We start from the raw sequence: 15,943 nt of genomic DNA, 5'->3' as shown, positions 1-15,943 counted from the left end.
TCACAGAGAAAGATGTCAGGCATAACATTTAAAAAAAAAACTTTATTAAAATTACAGTCAGCATAAATAAATCACATCGATGGCTTTTATACACATGAGAATATATTATAGCCAACTGAATGCCAAACCATAGTTTAGATGGCCAGAATCGCCACGATTTTTGAAGAGCAGCAGGATCTTAGCAGACAAAGAAGAGCCAACCAGGTAGATAAGACATTGTTATTTACAGCACAAGCTAAAGAGCCTGGTTAGAACCTTGTCTGCCACCGAAACAGCCTGCAAAAGGCCACGTCAAATCCTGCGATGCGCAAGGCTAACATGCACGGTGCAGCACGTGCAGCTTTCCAGAAAAGGAGTCACTTCTCATGACTATTAAAACCAAATCACAAAAGTAAAACATTTAGATGTAAATGCTTCAGCTTCCAGATTGCTAGTAAACACTCAATTCCTGCGAGAGGGATCTGCAGCGCTGGCGGACGTTCAAGAGCGAAGCAGGAGGCTCTGCAGGCCCGCAAGAACGGCGCAGCCCGAGCGCGGCACTCGCTCCCAGGGCTCAATCCCGCTGGGCATGCGCCGCCCGCGCTCCCAAAGTCCTTTTCCATCTTTTGGCCTTTTTTGCTTGACTGCGATTTTCCCCTCCTCCCTCCAGCTTCCCTCTGTTGCTTTCCGTCGCCACTTTGGGAACTCCAGATCCAAGGCAACGATATCTGGGATCGCTTTTGGGTTTTTTTTTGCTAAGGAGCTGTCAAACCTGGAGCCTTTTGCCAAGGAGCCTCCCGCTCCTGTAAGTGATAGCCCTCAACTGAGCTGGGAAAACTACTGTGACGAGAAAGCATCTACGGTACGTTCTGGCCGGGCTTGGGATGGTTTGAAGGCTACTACGGAACCCAGTCCTTGCGCTGCAACAAGGAGAGTAAGATGGCTGATGTTGCCTTTATCCTGTTAAATAGAACAAAGTAGCTCAATACCACACCGAAAGTGCTCGGAGTACAAGTCCAGTCTTGTTCTGAAGTTTTGGAAATCTATCTTTCTTTCATTTAATTGACAAAATCTGTAGATCATACAAGGAAGACAGTCCCTGCCAAAAATCAACCATCACTAGTTTTTAATAATACAATGGGAATAACCCCTTAGAACATATGTAATTATGGCAATGAGTCATTCCGATGGCATCACACAACCACATTCACTGGGATTTTGACAAGGAAGAGGCCAGATAAAATTCAAAATGATTTCATTTCAGCAATGGCCAGGCTGGTCGTGTCAACGAAGCTGGGGCTGTTTGGCAGATCCGACAGGCCTGGCATCTATCACAACCCCCCTCTCCTGTCTGGCACGCAGCGCGGACAACATCGCGCTGCCGCCAATTTAAAAAGGGGAAAAAAAGTGAAAAATTGAAATGGGAGGATGCATCAATAGCAAACGAGAAGCTTGTGAGTCATACAGCAACATAAAATTAGTTTAGTAGAGTAAAATATCTGACTGGCATGTTATCAGATACACAAGCAAACAACCACAGCTACAGAGATACTGCGAGTTAAATACTAACTGTCAGCCCCAGCAGTGTAATTTTGGTCAGGAAAGACTTGAGAGAGAGGAGAGCGCAGCTGAAAGGATGAATTTCTTCCCGTTTGAATGCAATTCCCGTATGTTTTCAGTATAACCTTTTCTTATGACAGAAAATAGGGGATTGTAGCCCGCTCCGATTTGGGCGACGGGGCTCACCGTGAGCCAGGCTGGGAGAGTCACGCCGAGACCTCCCCGGGAAAGCTTCCAACGTGGGAATTCAGCAATTCGCTCAGACACATTACCAATAAAAGTTCTCCACGACATAACCTCATGTCTAAAGCTAGCTATTTCTATTCTTTCACAGAAAGAGACAGCATTTTTCTGGATGCACTCCAAGGTATCTTGCTAACAATAAAAAGAGTGTTTTCTTAAGGAAAAGGAAGAAAGAGTGGGGGAGAACAGAGCAAGGATTACTCAACTATTTAGTCTAAAAATTTGAAAATCAAAAGGATCTTCTGACAGATTGATATCAACTCTAATAGAAAACACACTTGTCCTGGGAAAACTCTTCTCCATGAGCCTCAAGTCTGATAGCTTAAACAATTATCTACAATTTGGAATTAATTTTTTATGCCCACATCAATGTGTATTTTTTAAATGCCCAAGGCATAGATAATTCTATTAAGAGAAAAAACAGAAATCATAGGCTTAACCAAAACAGACTGAAAATTCAAGACCGCCATCTTACAAAACAGCTCCCAAGTCTTGACTCATTAGGACTTTGTTGTACAACAGGGATTATGCACTACCTAAACGCAAAATGCTGAAAATCATGAAAAGAACAAAATCTTTGAAGCTCTGCTATTGTTCTGGATTTACAAGAGCATGAGCAGGACTGGAAGGAAATGGAACTAGCTGTGAATACTCTGCTGCTAGTAAGTATTTAGAAGCGATGGGCCAGACCTTCATTTGAAGAAGATTCCCCAACGTGCTGAGCAGCTTGGCCCCAGCCCAATCTCTGCTATAAATTAACACCATTTCAGTGGAGCTTTGTTAATTCCCCCAAGGTGAGGATCTTTCCAATTTCTATTAAAATCTGGCAGTAACATAACGTCGGCTCAGTCTTTAGACATATAATTTGCCTAAATTTGATTTCGTTTCTGCACTGTCCATGCAATTCTTTACGTGCATACAAAACCGCCAGTGTTGTTATTTCTAATTTTAAAAAGTCATTGCCAGTAACCTAGAAAAAACAGCCCCCTGTGCCCATAAACACCCCACCGCCGCTGCCCCGCCGCTGCGAGCGCGCCAGTGCTCCCACCAGCATCCCCACACCGACAGACCAGTCTGCTGACCACATGCATTCATCTGCGAATGGAAACGCGCGCGAATGCCAAGCGCTCCCAAATGATTCTGATTATGTGTCTGCGAACAAACAACATTTCACAAACAATGAGGCCTCCTGTGCCAGCACCCTTCCTTATTCCAGCCCTCTCCTCCCTGGAAGCGGCCCGCCCGCCCCGCGGCCCGCGCTGCGCCGGGAGCCCCCGGGAAGGGCGGAGGGGCCGGGAGCGCCCCGCGGCACAGGCCGCCCCGCCGGGCCCCGCGGGCGGGTCATGGCGGACGGGCGGCCCCGCGGCGCGGCCTCGAGTTAGGGAGGCCCCGGGGAGCCCCGGGGCACGGCGGGACGGGCCGAGGGGACGGAGGACATCGGGGGGACGGGGGGGACCGGGGCCGGGCCAGCCCCACGCGTTGCCATGGCGACGTGATTGTCAGGGCAACCGGACGCGCCTGCGCAGCCGGAAGGCTGACTCATCGGAAGTGCGTCATGGCGCCGACCCTCGCGCCGGAAGTACTTGTGCCGCCGCTTCCTGCCCGGTGTGGTGCGTGTGGCGGAGCGGCCTCTCGCCTCTCCCGGTCCGGCCGTGATTGCCGCCCGCCCCGTGCAGGGCGCTCCGCTCGCCGCCATGGTGAAGCCACGCTACAAGGGCCGCAGCACCATCAACCCCTCCCGCGCCAGTACCAACCCCGGTGTGTGTGGGGGCCGCAGGCCGCGCCGTACCGGGTTGTGCCGTGCCGTACCGTACCGGGCCTGGCCTGACACTGTCTTGTCTCCGCAGATCGCGTGGGGGGCGCGGGAGGAAACAACATGCGGGACCGAGCCACCATCCGCCGCCTCAACATGTACCGGCAGAAGGAGCGGAGGTGAGCCCGGGGCCCCAGGCCGCGCCGCGGGGTTTGCCGCGGGCCAGGCCGGCGCGCGGGGCCGGGCTCCCCGGGCACGGCGGTGAGCGGGCAGTTGCGCTGCCGGGCCGCGCCCCGCGGGACACACCGGCGCCGTGCGGCGCCGGGAGCGCGTGTGCCGGTGCGGAGCGGCAGCGTGGGCGCTGCGTTCAGCCGGTGAGGGCAGGTGGGACCGCGCTGAGGGCAGCTGCCCTTGCTCTGATGGCAGAATGCCTGTTAGTGGCGCGGAGCTTATCCTGAGCGCAGGCAGCGCAGCGACGTGTGTTGGGAATGCAGCTGGAAAACACGCTGATGTGATCCCACTGGAATGTCATGAACCCCAAAATGCCCAAATTCCTTCATTCCCCACAACAGTGTAACTCAAAAGCTCACCTTAAAATGTCTGAAGAGCCTGACAGCCGTACAGCCCCTTTGCTGGGAAACAGCCCTTCACTCCTTGGGAGTGTCTCTGGCTGTGGAGCAGCTCCCACCTTGTAAACACGCGTCTCTGCCACGTTGTAGATGCTGCAGGGGTTTCTGGGAGTCCTGGTTCAGATTAGCAGTTTTGTTTTGTTTTGCCAGATTTCACTGTGTTTTGAGAGCAGACTGGGGAATGTGTATTTTAAAAATTTGCTAAATTTAAGCTAGGTCTGAAGTTGGAAATTATTTTACAATGAGTGTTGTGCACTAGCTGATGGGTAGAGCTGATTAAAAATTTCCATGTGAGCCCATAAGAGAAGAAAGCAGTGGCTACTAGGAAATGGTATGGTGCTCCTTTGGGCAGCCCAGTGAGCCATTCCTGGTTTGACATAGCCCACCTTCATCAGGAGTCTGGTCAAGCTGGAGCGAGAGTGAAGGGTGTGCACTCGCTGACACCACTTCTGCTGCTCCAGAGTTTGAGTTAATGAGCCTTTGCAGGCAGCACCCTCTCTGGTAACAGTCTCAGGGGCACCAGTTCTAGATCGAGGGTGTGTCTGGATTTTGTGGGTGTACTTCTGGTCTAGTGGACAGAAGTGCTAGAGGGATGTGTGCTGCCCTTGCCTATTTACATGTGTTCTCATTTTTCACTTAGAAACAAACATGGTAAAGTGATTAAGCCTCTGCAGTATCAGTCAACAGTGGCACCGGGCACAGTTGCAAGAGTGGAACCAAATATTAAATGGTTTGGTGAGTTTTTTTCCAACTCTCAGACTGAGCAAGCTTAAAAACTGTCGGACTTTGTGTGTTTGGAGGGTGTTTATGTCAGAATTGTGGTCCCAGTGCTGTGTGGGACAGATACTGAAAATGAAGGTGAAGGACCCTCCCCGTAGGCATGGGTATTGGCGCACGCTTTGTGTATCCCTGTACTTTGGGTGTTTGCTTTCCGTGCACTCCTCTAAAGTGTGGTTATTCTGCTTCTTTTAATCACTTTCTGGGGTTTGCGAATGTGTATGTATGCTGTAGCCCGTGTATGTTAAGCGCCCTAGGGATACTTTTAAAATTTTCTTTAAATGGGAAAGAAAGGGATTGGCTTATTTATGCTAATGTGGGGTTTGTCACAAGTAAAATCCTCTATTTTTTGTCACTGGTATTTTTGATTCCAGATGGAGTATTAATAATTTATCAGTGTACTGGGGGTCTTTGAAGCGGTTCAGATGAGGAATGGTCGGGTGCAATATTTATTTTTATATGCAGGAAATACCCGTGTGATCAAGCAGTCATCCCTACAGAAATTTCAAGAAGAGATGGAAACGGTCATGAAAGATCCTTACAGAGTGGTCATGAAGCAAAGAAAGTTGCCGATGTCCCTTTTCTACGATCGGATTAAACCGCACGTGAGTGTCACTCACCTGTACAGAGTGAGGGCTGGGTTATGTGCACAGAGGTGTCGTGAATGGTATTTTTCGGTAGGCGATCATGCTGTGTCTGTTCAGCCTGGTGAAATGTTGAGTTCTAGAAGCATTGGGAGAGGCAATTAGGGCAGATGACTGGGGGAAAGATGCTTTTGAGAGCCTATCACTGTGGACATCGAACGTGAAGGCAAAGAAATGGTGTATTACTTCCCTGTAGCTTGTGAGAAGATCTGTTCTTTGTTAGAAATTCTCTTTTTCCAATAGGAAACTTACTCTAAAACATCTGAGGTTAGAGTACGACTTAGGATGACTGTAGCAGCTTGCCACCTTACCTTCTAATGCTTTTAATAGCTCCTGTAGCAGAGGGGCCTTTTTAGAGGATGCTTCTCACTCCAGACATTCTTCATGCGATGAATTTGAACTCAAATATCTCCTTTTTATATTGAATCAGAAATTCTTGTGCTTGCAGCCTTCATCTCTAGTACATCAAGTTTTAGTTATTATCAGGTTTCTTTCATGACAACTGAACTATTATTTTGGACTCTAGCTAGCTGTTTTTTCATGTGGAAACTTTCCAGGTTTATGTCATAAAAATGTTACCTAAATTAAGGAAAAAGTTATAAGAAACAAAAATGTGCATTACAAAAACAAATTACTTCTTTCAGCAATGAATTGAATGCTGTTCCAAGAAAAGTTGGCATTCATTACAGGCATTAAAATCTACAGTTTTGATTGTAATTGTCGCTGACAAAACTCTGTGAATTTGGCGAGATTTGTGCACTTGTTAGAAAAATATGAAATGATCAAAGATAGCAGCTGAATTTTCATCATTGTAGCTTTAATTACGTTTGACATCATTTATAGTGAAAGAACTGAAGCATAGTTCTTTGGCAAGTGCAGTGTGTTTTGTTGCTTATTAAGTATCCACCCTTATGTGTCTCAAAGATTAAGCTGGAAAACTCAAACATTATTAGGAAAGTGCCCGTAACTCTTGTCACAGGTTGCAGAGTTGTGTCTTGTACACTGTATGTCACGAGAGATGGAAAAAACACTGTTTGTGGGTTTTTTACCAACCTGTTTTTCCTTAGACCTCCAGAGTTCACATTCTTGACACAGAAACATTTGAAACAACGTTTGGCCCCAAATCACAGAGGAAAAGACCAAATCTTTCTGCAAGTGATGTGCAGTCTCTGGTGGAGAATGCTGAGGCCTCGTCAGGAGCTTATGATCAGGGCAAGGACCGAGACCTGGTGACAGAAGACACTGGTGTAAGGTAAACAGAAAGGAGAAATCATCCATTGTTTGCATTTCTGAAAAGCCAGCTCTATTTTTAAAGACGTATCTAGTACCTCCGTCAGTGCTGTTACTGTATGAGGAGTAAGGAAAGTGAAATTCGCTGAATTTGGGATTTTTTTAATGCTATGTATTTAAGCAAACTGTTGCTTCCATGGGACCCTTCTGACTATTCATAATTTGTTTTCTGTTGCATGTCAGAATATCTCCAAACTCATGTTTTGGGTTAGTAGGGAACTGACCAGTGGGCAGACAGGAGTCTTTGAAAGGCTGCACGTTTGTAGGATCTTTCTGCAAATGGGTGGATTGAAGGTGGGGGACGAGGAGGGGGGCTAAATCCCAGCTGTCTGTTACTTTGGTCTCCTCTCCTCCTTTGTCTGTCAATGGCTTTAGAGAAGACAACACTGTAACCCTCTTATTGTGGTTGCTGATGCCTCTGGTAATCCACTTCCAGGGATGAAGCACAAGAGGACATATATAGGAAAGGACAGTCCAAAAGAATCTGGGGTGAGCTCTACAAGGTAAGCAACGTTTATCATTTGCAGCACGCTCACGTCTGTCTTTCAGCCTTTACGAAGTCAGGCGCTTCAGCCCAGCGTTGGAAATGCTATACAGCAGTAATCAGAAAAGTTCTGAAAACCATTTATTGCTCTGTTAGGGAAGCTTTGATACAATTGAATTCGCTGTAAAGTTTCTTAGAAACATTAAGACAGTGACTTTGTTCGTGCATAAATGTCCTGAGTTTGACATTCCTTTCCCTGCTTTCCTGTCAGCCTCTTGAACTGACTGACTTGAAACCATACATCCTTTTTCTGGTACTGATACAGCACATAAATATGAACAGAAAAAGTCAGCTGTAGAAGAGAGCAGAGATTCATTTTCAAATCTCTGCCTGACTGAGCTTGATTCTTGAGCTCTTGTCTTGCTGGAACAACCAACCTTAAAACATGTGATCTGGACTGGCAGAGCGAAGGTAGGAGCTTCTCTTTGATTTCTGGGGCTTCACCGCAAATAAACCAGCCAGATGCCCTTAAGTTTCTTTAGGCTAAAAACATCTGGCACATTGATAGTGTCGTCTTTGGAGGACTCTGACCCTCAGTTCCCCATGAGCCACCTCAACTGCTACAGGAATGGAGGCTGAGAACGAATTAGGGCTGTAAGAGCAGTTTGCGTGCTCTCAGTGCCTGGTAGGTGTGAAATTGCCTAACTTCTTGCTCTGAATTTCTGAATGTAGCTTAAAACCTTTTCATTTAGATTTAAAAGCGTTGGGAATGATACAGCAAAACAGATTTCAGTAAGACGCTGCCAAAAATGCAGGAAATAGCTGTGAAACAAATTCGCTTGGCTTGAAGCAAGTCATAAAATGACAGCTCCCTGCTGTAGATGCTTAGTGAACTAACAGCAGGTTCCTGCTTGGTTGTGTGTTTCATATTGATCCAGAAAACATACTTTATATCCTGTTCCTTTATGAAATGGCAGAAATGAATTGCTGCAGAATGGATGGTGAGCGTTGTTTTTATCTACTGAAGCAATTAATTTTCCTGTTTGGGTGCAGTGTTTTCTTTCCCAAGCGCTCCAAGCATCTTCCTTGGTGCGTAAGAGCAGGTTAAAAGAAAGCTCTTCGGCTGTCCAGCCTGAATGTGGAGGGGAGTTAGGAGAAGAAAGAGTGGAGGGTTAATGGTTATTAGTCTGAGCTTCACTAGTCTGTGGGGAGCTAACAGTTGTTCATGGAGGGTACAAGGTTTCTAAACTAATGATGTAGTTTAGAAAATTACTAGTCTTCAGTTTGGAGGTATAGATGTCTTGCTTTCTGTAAAATCGTTTCCTTCTCTGTGATTTTTTTTTTTTTTCTTTTTTTTCAGGTGATAGATTCATCAGATGTTGTCGTTCAAGTTCTTGATGCCAGGGATCCCATGGGTACTCGCTCCCCTCACGTGGAATCTTATCTTAAAAAGGAGAAACACTGGAAACATCTCATTTTTGTCCTGAACAAATGTGATCTTGTTCCTACCTGGGCTACCGTAAGCACAGTCCTGCCTGTTACTCCATGGACCTTCTTTGTTCCTTTTGTAGCCTCTGCCTTAATTCTGTTGCCAGTCTTCATGCTGGTCTCAAAGGGCAGAATGTAACTGGGGCAATGGGAACTCTCTGCTTGCTTGCTTATAAAAGTAACAATTGCAATGTAAATCTGTCCAAGTTGGGCTGAGTTGAGCAACACTTACCAGCCACAAATTCTCTACTTCCTCTGTCTGGATTTAACAGTTCAGCTGATGTCTCCAGAGTATGTTAAATGTTAGTCCGCTTAAGATCCATATCCACCACAGCTGGTTTTCTTTATATTGTTAAACTAATTAGTTTTAGCTAGCAGTGAAGGCGTTTTTGGGAAATTGTTTGTCTCTTAGAAAAACAATACTCGATCCTTTTAGCTGTTGGGTTGGTGAAATGCTTCAAAGGTTCTTACATAGCAATTTTCATAGACAGTTGCGTTTGTGACCCGAGTGAAGATGCCGTGTACTTCTGCTCATAAGCAGATCGTTTCACCACCTCCGCAGCACAGGGTCCCTAACCGAGTCATGTTTTCCTCTTCAGAAGCGCTGGGTTGCCGTCCTTTCCCAGGAGTATCCAACACTTGCTTTTCATGCCAGCCTCACAAACCCTTTTGGCAAAGGTGCTTTCATACAGCTCTTAAGGCAGTTTGGAAAGGTACAGAACAATTTTGGGGATTGGTGTTGTTGTTTGGGGAGTGGTGGGTTTTAGTGTGGAGTGTTGTTTTGGTAGCCTTTGGGGCTCAGTACATTTCCCTATGGACATTCTGTCGGCAAATGACTCCATCAATAAAGCTCCCTTCTCTGAAGAGAAAATGGAAAATATTCCTTCAAATACATTCAAAGTGTTTGTCAAACTGAGGAGATCCAGAAAGAGCTGGTTTGACCACCAGTCTCTGGCCTAGGTTCCTTGTAGACAGAGTATCCCTTTGACACTCCTGGGTCTCATTTGAATGTGTACAAGAGAGGAAAATATTTCACACCGGTTTATGTCCTGCATGTATGTATATTCTCTTAAGGTATTCTCCTTTTAAGTGGCTTTATTTTACCAAGAAAGGTACTTTCTGTTACACCTCGTCAAGCCACATTTATATTCTGCCCCCAGCTACTGTTTGTATTTGCTTGGTTTCTCCACCTAAATGGTTTCTAACTAAGGCGTTCACAAGTAATTTTAGAGCAACCAGGAATGCAAGGGGTTCACATCTTCCTTTTGAAGTAGCAAATACTTTCTTCAGTGCTTGGAGTTCTTGGTGAGTTGGTTATACCCTTGTAGATCTCTTCTGGTAGAAAAGAGCTTATCTCATTTTTTGACCTGGTACTTCGGAGTCCCCTTTGCTTTCCAACATAGAGCAGTAGCTGCACAAATGTTCAGAACTGTGTTAGTAATAATTCTGTCTTTCTCTACGAGGTGCTCAAAAAGATGTGTTATTTCTTAACAGTTACACTCTGACAAGAAACAGATCAGTGTGGGTTTCATTGGTTATCCGAACGTCGGCAAAAGCTCAGTCATCAATACGTTACGGTCTAAGAAAGTCTGCAATGTGGCCCCTATTGCAGGTGAAACAAAGGTAGGAGGAGATCCCTACATGAAAGACAAAAGTTAATTATGTAAGTGCATTGTCAAAGGCAGAATTCATTTAAAACTAGCTCAATGGCATTTTCCAAGTCTAGCACTTGAACTGCACAGGCTATGTGACCCTGAGTCTGGCGAGTGGCGGGTCAACAGTCATGCTCTGAAGCACGGCTACTGGAAGCGTTCCTGAGTTCCCTCTCTGCCTTTACTGTAGTGCTGCGATCTGTGCTCAGCTGCCCTGACTCAGTCTCTGTGCTCTCCTGAATCCCGATTGGGTATATAAGTGCTGGTGTTCTAACTCTGTTCTTCAAGAATGTGACAGTAAACAAGAAGAGAAGGTTACAGGAATCTTCTTTGCTAGCCTGTTGGTTTTACTCCTACATATCACTAAAGTTGAGGATCATGGAAGAGGGAACTCGCAGAATATCAGAGTTTGTAGTTTCCTCACTTTGGTCCTGTGAATTAGTAGTTTGATGCAGAAGCGTAGGGATAGCACTGGCTGATAGAGAAGGAGCAAGATGTAGGATGTCTTGGCTGGCTAACAAAGCTGCCCGGTTATATTCTGCTTCTAGGTGTTCCCAGGGTGACCCCCGTGTATTAGAACTGTGCATTTAAAAAGCAGAAGAGAGGGCTGTGTGGAAGGAGGTAACATGGTGAACTACTGATCTCTTTCAGGTGTGGCAATACATTACCTTGATGCGGCGGATTTTTCTCATTGACTGCCCAGGTGTAGTTTATCCATCTGGAGACACAGAAACAGACATTGTGCTGAAGGGAGTGGTACGTATCTGCACTAAATGCTGGAAAATCTTTGCCGTTGTCCATACGACGGGTTCAAAGAAATGAATGCACGCTGTCCAAAGGGTTGATACTCTACCATTCGTTTTCAGGTTCAAGTTGAGAAGATTAAGAGCCCTGAAGATCATATTAGTGCTGTGTTGGAAAGAGCCAAACCAGAGTACATCAGAAAGACGTACAAAATTGATAACTGGAAGGATACAGAAGACTTCCTTGAGAAACTTGCTTGTAGGACTGGAAAACTGCTAAAGGTGTGACAACTTTCTGCATTTGCAGGCTGGAAGAGCATGTGGCCAGTTACTGAACATGGGAAATGTGAACGTTTCTGTTGCTTATGGGTAATAGAAAGGTGGTACGCCCTGCAAATGCGGACATCAATTGTTACTGCGTTCTTTCAGGGTGGTGAGCCTGACTTGCAGACTGTGAGCAAGATGGTTCTCAATGACTGGCAGAGGGGCAGAATTCCATTCTTTGTGAAGCCACCGAATGCAGAAACGGGTCCCCAGGTGAGAATGTGATGTTCTTGTCTCTCTTTTTTTCTCACATATGATTTGGTTTTCCTAATGGTATTCACTGGTGCTTTTCCCAGAGCGCCATGTAACTTGGGCGGTGCATGTCTTGGGCTCTGCCCAAGTCTGGTGATTCAGGTGTCGCTCACTTGAATTTGGTGAGGACTGGGTAGCAATGATGCTACAGAGATGTCTGAGCCATTTTACAATCATCTGACTACCAGAAATGTTGTAATTGTCACATTGTTAGCCTGTCATCTTGGGCTTTTTTCGAAGAGATAAAATGGAAGTTGCTCTCAGAGATGGTGGGACAGACTTTGTGGATAATATATCCATTACGCTCTTTCTTGTAGCCTCCTGCGTTGGAAGTAGCTGTGACATCAAACCAAGATAATAATGAGGAGAAAGTCTCTGAGTCAGTAGCATCAAGCGTGGAGCCAGTAGAAGAGAAGAATAATACAGACACTGAAATTAAGCAACTCATGTCACATGTTCGGCAGAACTTTGGGAGGATTAATGTGGCACCTCAGTTCTCAGAAGAAGACCTGGTTCCTGTAGATGTGCCAGGCTTTGATGAAACAGATAGTGAATCCTCTGGAGAGGAGGAGCAGGAAGAAGAGAAAGAGGAAAATGAGCAACAGCAAAATTCAGTACAGGAGGAATCGCAGGTCCCTGTACCAGGTGCCAAGGAGAGCTCTAAGGCAGTTCTTAAGGCTTTGGAGGAGAAGATTGCAAAATACAAAAAATTTCTGGATAAAGCCAAAGCAAAGAGATTCTCAGCAATAAGGTATTTGAATCTGTTCAGTGACTCAAATTTATTTCACAGGAGGGAGAAGGGTTAATGTGGTTCTGCTGTAGCTTCACTCCACTCATGATTGCTTGACTGGTTCCTCTATGTTGCCACAGCTTATCTAGTTTAGCCCCAAACATTTGAGCTTTGGTTAAGCGGCAGTTTGGTTTGGAAAGATTATTCCAAGAAGTCCTGTTTACCAGCACAACTAAAAATGTTCTCACTGTTGGAAAGCCGCCTCTTAAGCTACGGATTAGAAATCTGTTGGTATTGTGGGTAGCAGTATTACCTCCTCGGATCTGTCCTTAATGTTGAGTTCTTTCTTGAGCAATACCAAGGCTAATGTCCTACCTGCATATGCCAGCTGGTCTTCATGCGTGTACAAGAGTATGCTAGCTCATGCAGCAGGCCCAGTTTTGGCAAAGCTCATCCACCAGCCTTATGAGGACTCCAATTTCAAGATTAAGTCTTACATTTTGTCCCTTTGTGCAGTGCACAAGCCCAGTAACTCCAGAGACGAGATTACTGTAATAGGTTTATTAGGTGCAAAGGTTGTGGCTTTGCTGCTGATAGGCTACTGGGATCTACTGGGGACTGATCACCTCTCAGAGGTGGTTACATTTTGTGTTGTGACATTCTTTTATTGCTTATTTTATCTTTTGTAGAATCCCTAAGCAGCTGAGTGAAAAAGTGTTTGCAAAATCCATGCAGAAGTCTGAAGAACCCAAAGAAACTGAAGACAGAGGTAAAATAAGATTAGTAGATGTTCTTAATCTACATTTGGAAATTCCATAAGCAAGAGAAGAGAGGAGTTAGGGGGAAAAGTATTCAGTAGCTCCTGGTCACAAGTTCTTTTTCCCCTAAAGCTATTTAAATCTTTCCATAAGCTAACCTGAGGGCTGCCTGATGACCTTGCTGTAGCCGTTCTGTAGGACACCTGCCTGTATAGTGAGGTGTGTCCCTCTACCAGTGAACGAGGGTAAAGTGAAGAGAAATGTTGCATCTCCAAAAAAATGGTGCTACGGACAGATTGCAGTCGGAGCAACTTCCATTCCACATGGTGTAATATTACACAGCAGGAAGTGGAAGGATTTACGGCATTATAAAAGCGCAGAGGTACTTCAGGTTATAGGTTTTACTGTGGTGACTTCAAGAATGTGGCTTCGGTTTCCATAGAAAGAGTGATTAAAGACAAAATCATATGAGAGAACCCTATTCTGACAAGAGTCTGAAATTCTTCCGGACTTGCACGGGGCTTGAAGCAATCTGCTTCTCAAGAGCAGTTTTCATAGCAATAGCGAGTGATTATCTGGTAAGGAACATGCGTGTTGTGTTGGTAGAAGCTATTAAAATACAACCAAAAGAATGCTTTGCTGAAGTAGATGGGATGGTGACCCCAGCCTGAAGTTCTGCAAACAGATGGGTGTTTTGGAAGATGCCTGACTATGTGATCTCCGCTGTTTGCAGGCAGCGTAGAGAAGAAAAGAAAAAGGAAACCAGAAGGTGGTGATGATGATGATGATGACGGTAAACAGCCTTGCAAGAAGCTGACATCCAAAGAAGTAAGTGTGATTTCTTGTAGTACAACAAATGAGCAGGGCAGTAGAGCTGGCGCTTTTTTATACATAGATTGCCCGTTATCACTTAAGAGCTTTGAGACTGGGCACTCGTAGGAGGAGAGAGCGCAGGGACGGTAGCTGAGGTAGGAGGAGTGTGAAGACAGGGTGACTTGCTGCTGACGTGAGATGTGACAGTAGATGTGACCCATAAAATGGTCCAGCAGATGACTACAACAGAAAGAGTGAAAGGGCGAATCCTTTGTGGGCAAGTGTTGTGCTGTCAGCATTACCTCGCGCACTGGTGCTGTTAAGGGAGCAGGGGTCTAAATGCCGGGAGATGGGAGAATTTGGAACTGGATGGGCAGTACTATCCTGTCTTCAGAGAGCTGCTGCTGCTTTCTTCTGTTCATGTTAGTCAAGTCTAAAAAAAATTGCAGAATAACTTAAATACCAAGTGAAATAGTCTGTGTGTCTGAGTTTGAAAGTGATTTGTAAGCAAACTTGTACAGCAGGGGCTTTTTTGGAGCACTGCTGTGGACTGTTAGGACTGTCGGGGGGAGCGGGAGACTGAATTCTGTTTGTGAATGTTCTGTCACATCTTATGTTAAAAGACCTCTTAGGTGACTGTGCACGTCAGGTTGCTTCTTGTATCTTCTTTACTATTTTTGTAAAGGTTAAAGGGTATCTTCATTGGTAACATTTGAAGAGCGTTGGGTGGGTGGATTCCATATAGATGTCCATATATTCACATCAGCAATGTTTTGTTTGAAATTACTTATTTTACTTGAGGCATGTGGAATGCAAAGTGAACAACATTTGAAAGAATGCAAACAAATTCAGGCTGTGGATACTGTGTGTTTGCTAACGTGTGTCGTGTGTATTTACAGAGAAGACGAGCTGAGAGGCAGCAGCGCTCCAAGAAAGTTGGAGTCCGGTATTATGAAACTCACAACGTGAAAAATAAGAATAAGAACAAGAAAAAAACTGGCTTGGAGGAACAAAGATCAAAGCACAAAAAATACAAACATAAGCAATAACTGCTTATTCTATTAAATTTTACATAAACCAGCTCTAGTATGCAGTGGCTTTTTTTAATATAAAACTTGTAGTTCCCATTCAAAGCCTAGTTTGACTTGTCTGTCTTGTTCCCAGGAGTAGCATCTCACTCTTTGTTTCTGCATCATCTGAAAGTTCTTTATGCAACTGGAGGTCGTGGTATTTCCACATCGCCGTCTAAGGCCAGTAAACACTGCCTTGGCAAAACATATCCTGAAGTGTTACTCAGTGGTGGTGGCGGGTTTGTTGTTTGGTTTTTTTTCTGGAAACTATCTTTGTGGAGTTTTTCATATGACTGGAGTGAATTCCCTTTCCCACGTCTGCCTGCTGTGTATATCCAGCTGGTTACACAGGTACCTCAAGTCAAGATTTCATTTGCTTCCACTGAGAGGTGACCCTTGGCATGGTATCACGCCCTTCCATTTTGTTAGAAATAACCATGTTAGAGAGCTTTGGGTTTGCTCATCCTGGGTTACTTCCAACAGTTCTGACAAGGGATTTTGATGTACAATTAACAGCAAGTTGCCTGTACTCAAGGAAATGCCCCTCAAACACCTGTCCGAGGATTACCTGCAATTTAGTTCTCAGTGAATGTGACTTATGCAAAGTGTTTACAATAAACATATTGTTTCTGAATTTTCTACAACATTTTCAAAGTAATAATATTACAGAGATGCTTGCGTATAGAAGTGTTTATTAGTTTATTGCTTTGAAGGTCATCTAGCGTATTACCAACAGGCAAGTCCCAGACAGGTT

At 45.1% G+C, this 15,943-nt stretch overlaps 1 protein-coding gene across 1 annotated transcript; it reads left to right on the top strand.

The window, feature by feature from the left end:
* The first annotated feature begins 3,347 nt into the window (after positions 1 to 3,347).
* On the top strand, positions 3,348 to 15,779 carry GNL2 (G protein nucleolar 2). The gene is made up of 16 exons (XM_063355656.1): positions 3,348 to 3,540; positions 3,630 to 3,714; positions 4,805 to 4,899; positions 5,407 to 5,546; positions 6,653 to 6,837; positions 7,312 to 7,378; positions 8,720 to 8,878; positions 9,447 to 9,560; positions 10,342 to 10,470; positions 11,151 to 11,255; positions 11,366 to 11,524; positions 11,672 to 11,779; positions 12,136 to 12,569; positions 13,238 to 13,317; positions 14,040 to 14,134; positions 15,019 to 15,779. Exons 1-16 carry the CDS (start codon positions 3,477 to 3,479, stop codon positions 15,166 to 15,168), a joined length of 2,169 nt encoding a protein of 722 aa, XP_063211726.1. The 5' UTR covers positions 3,348 to 3,476; the 3' UTR covers positions 15,169 to 15,779.
* The last annotated feature ends 164 nt before the right edge of the window (positions 15,780 to 15,943 follow it).

The sequence above is a fragment of the Chroicocephalus ridibundus genome, chromosome 19 (assembly GCF_963924245.1).
Source record: "Chroicocephalus ridibundus chromosome 19, bChrRid1.1, whole genome shotgun sequence".
Lineage (NCBI taxonomy): Eukaryota > Metazoa > Chordata > Aves > Charadriiformes > Laridae > Chroicocephalus > Chroicocephalus ridibundus.
The sequence above is the reverse complement of the archived record's forward strand: the minus strand, read 5'-3'. Positions and strand labels throughout refer to the sequence as shown.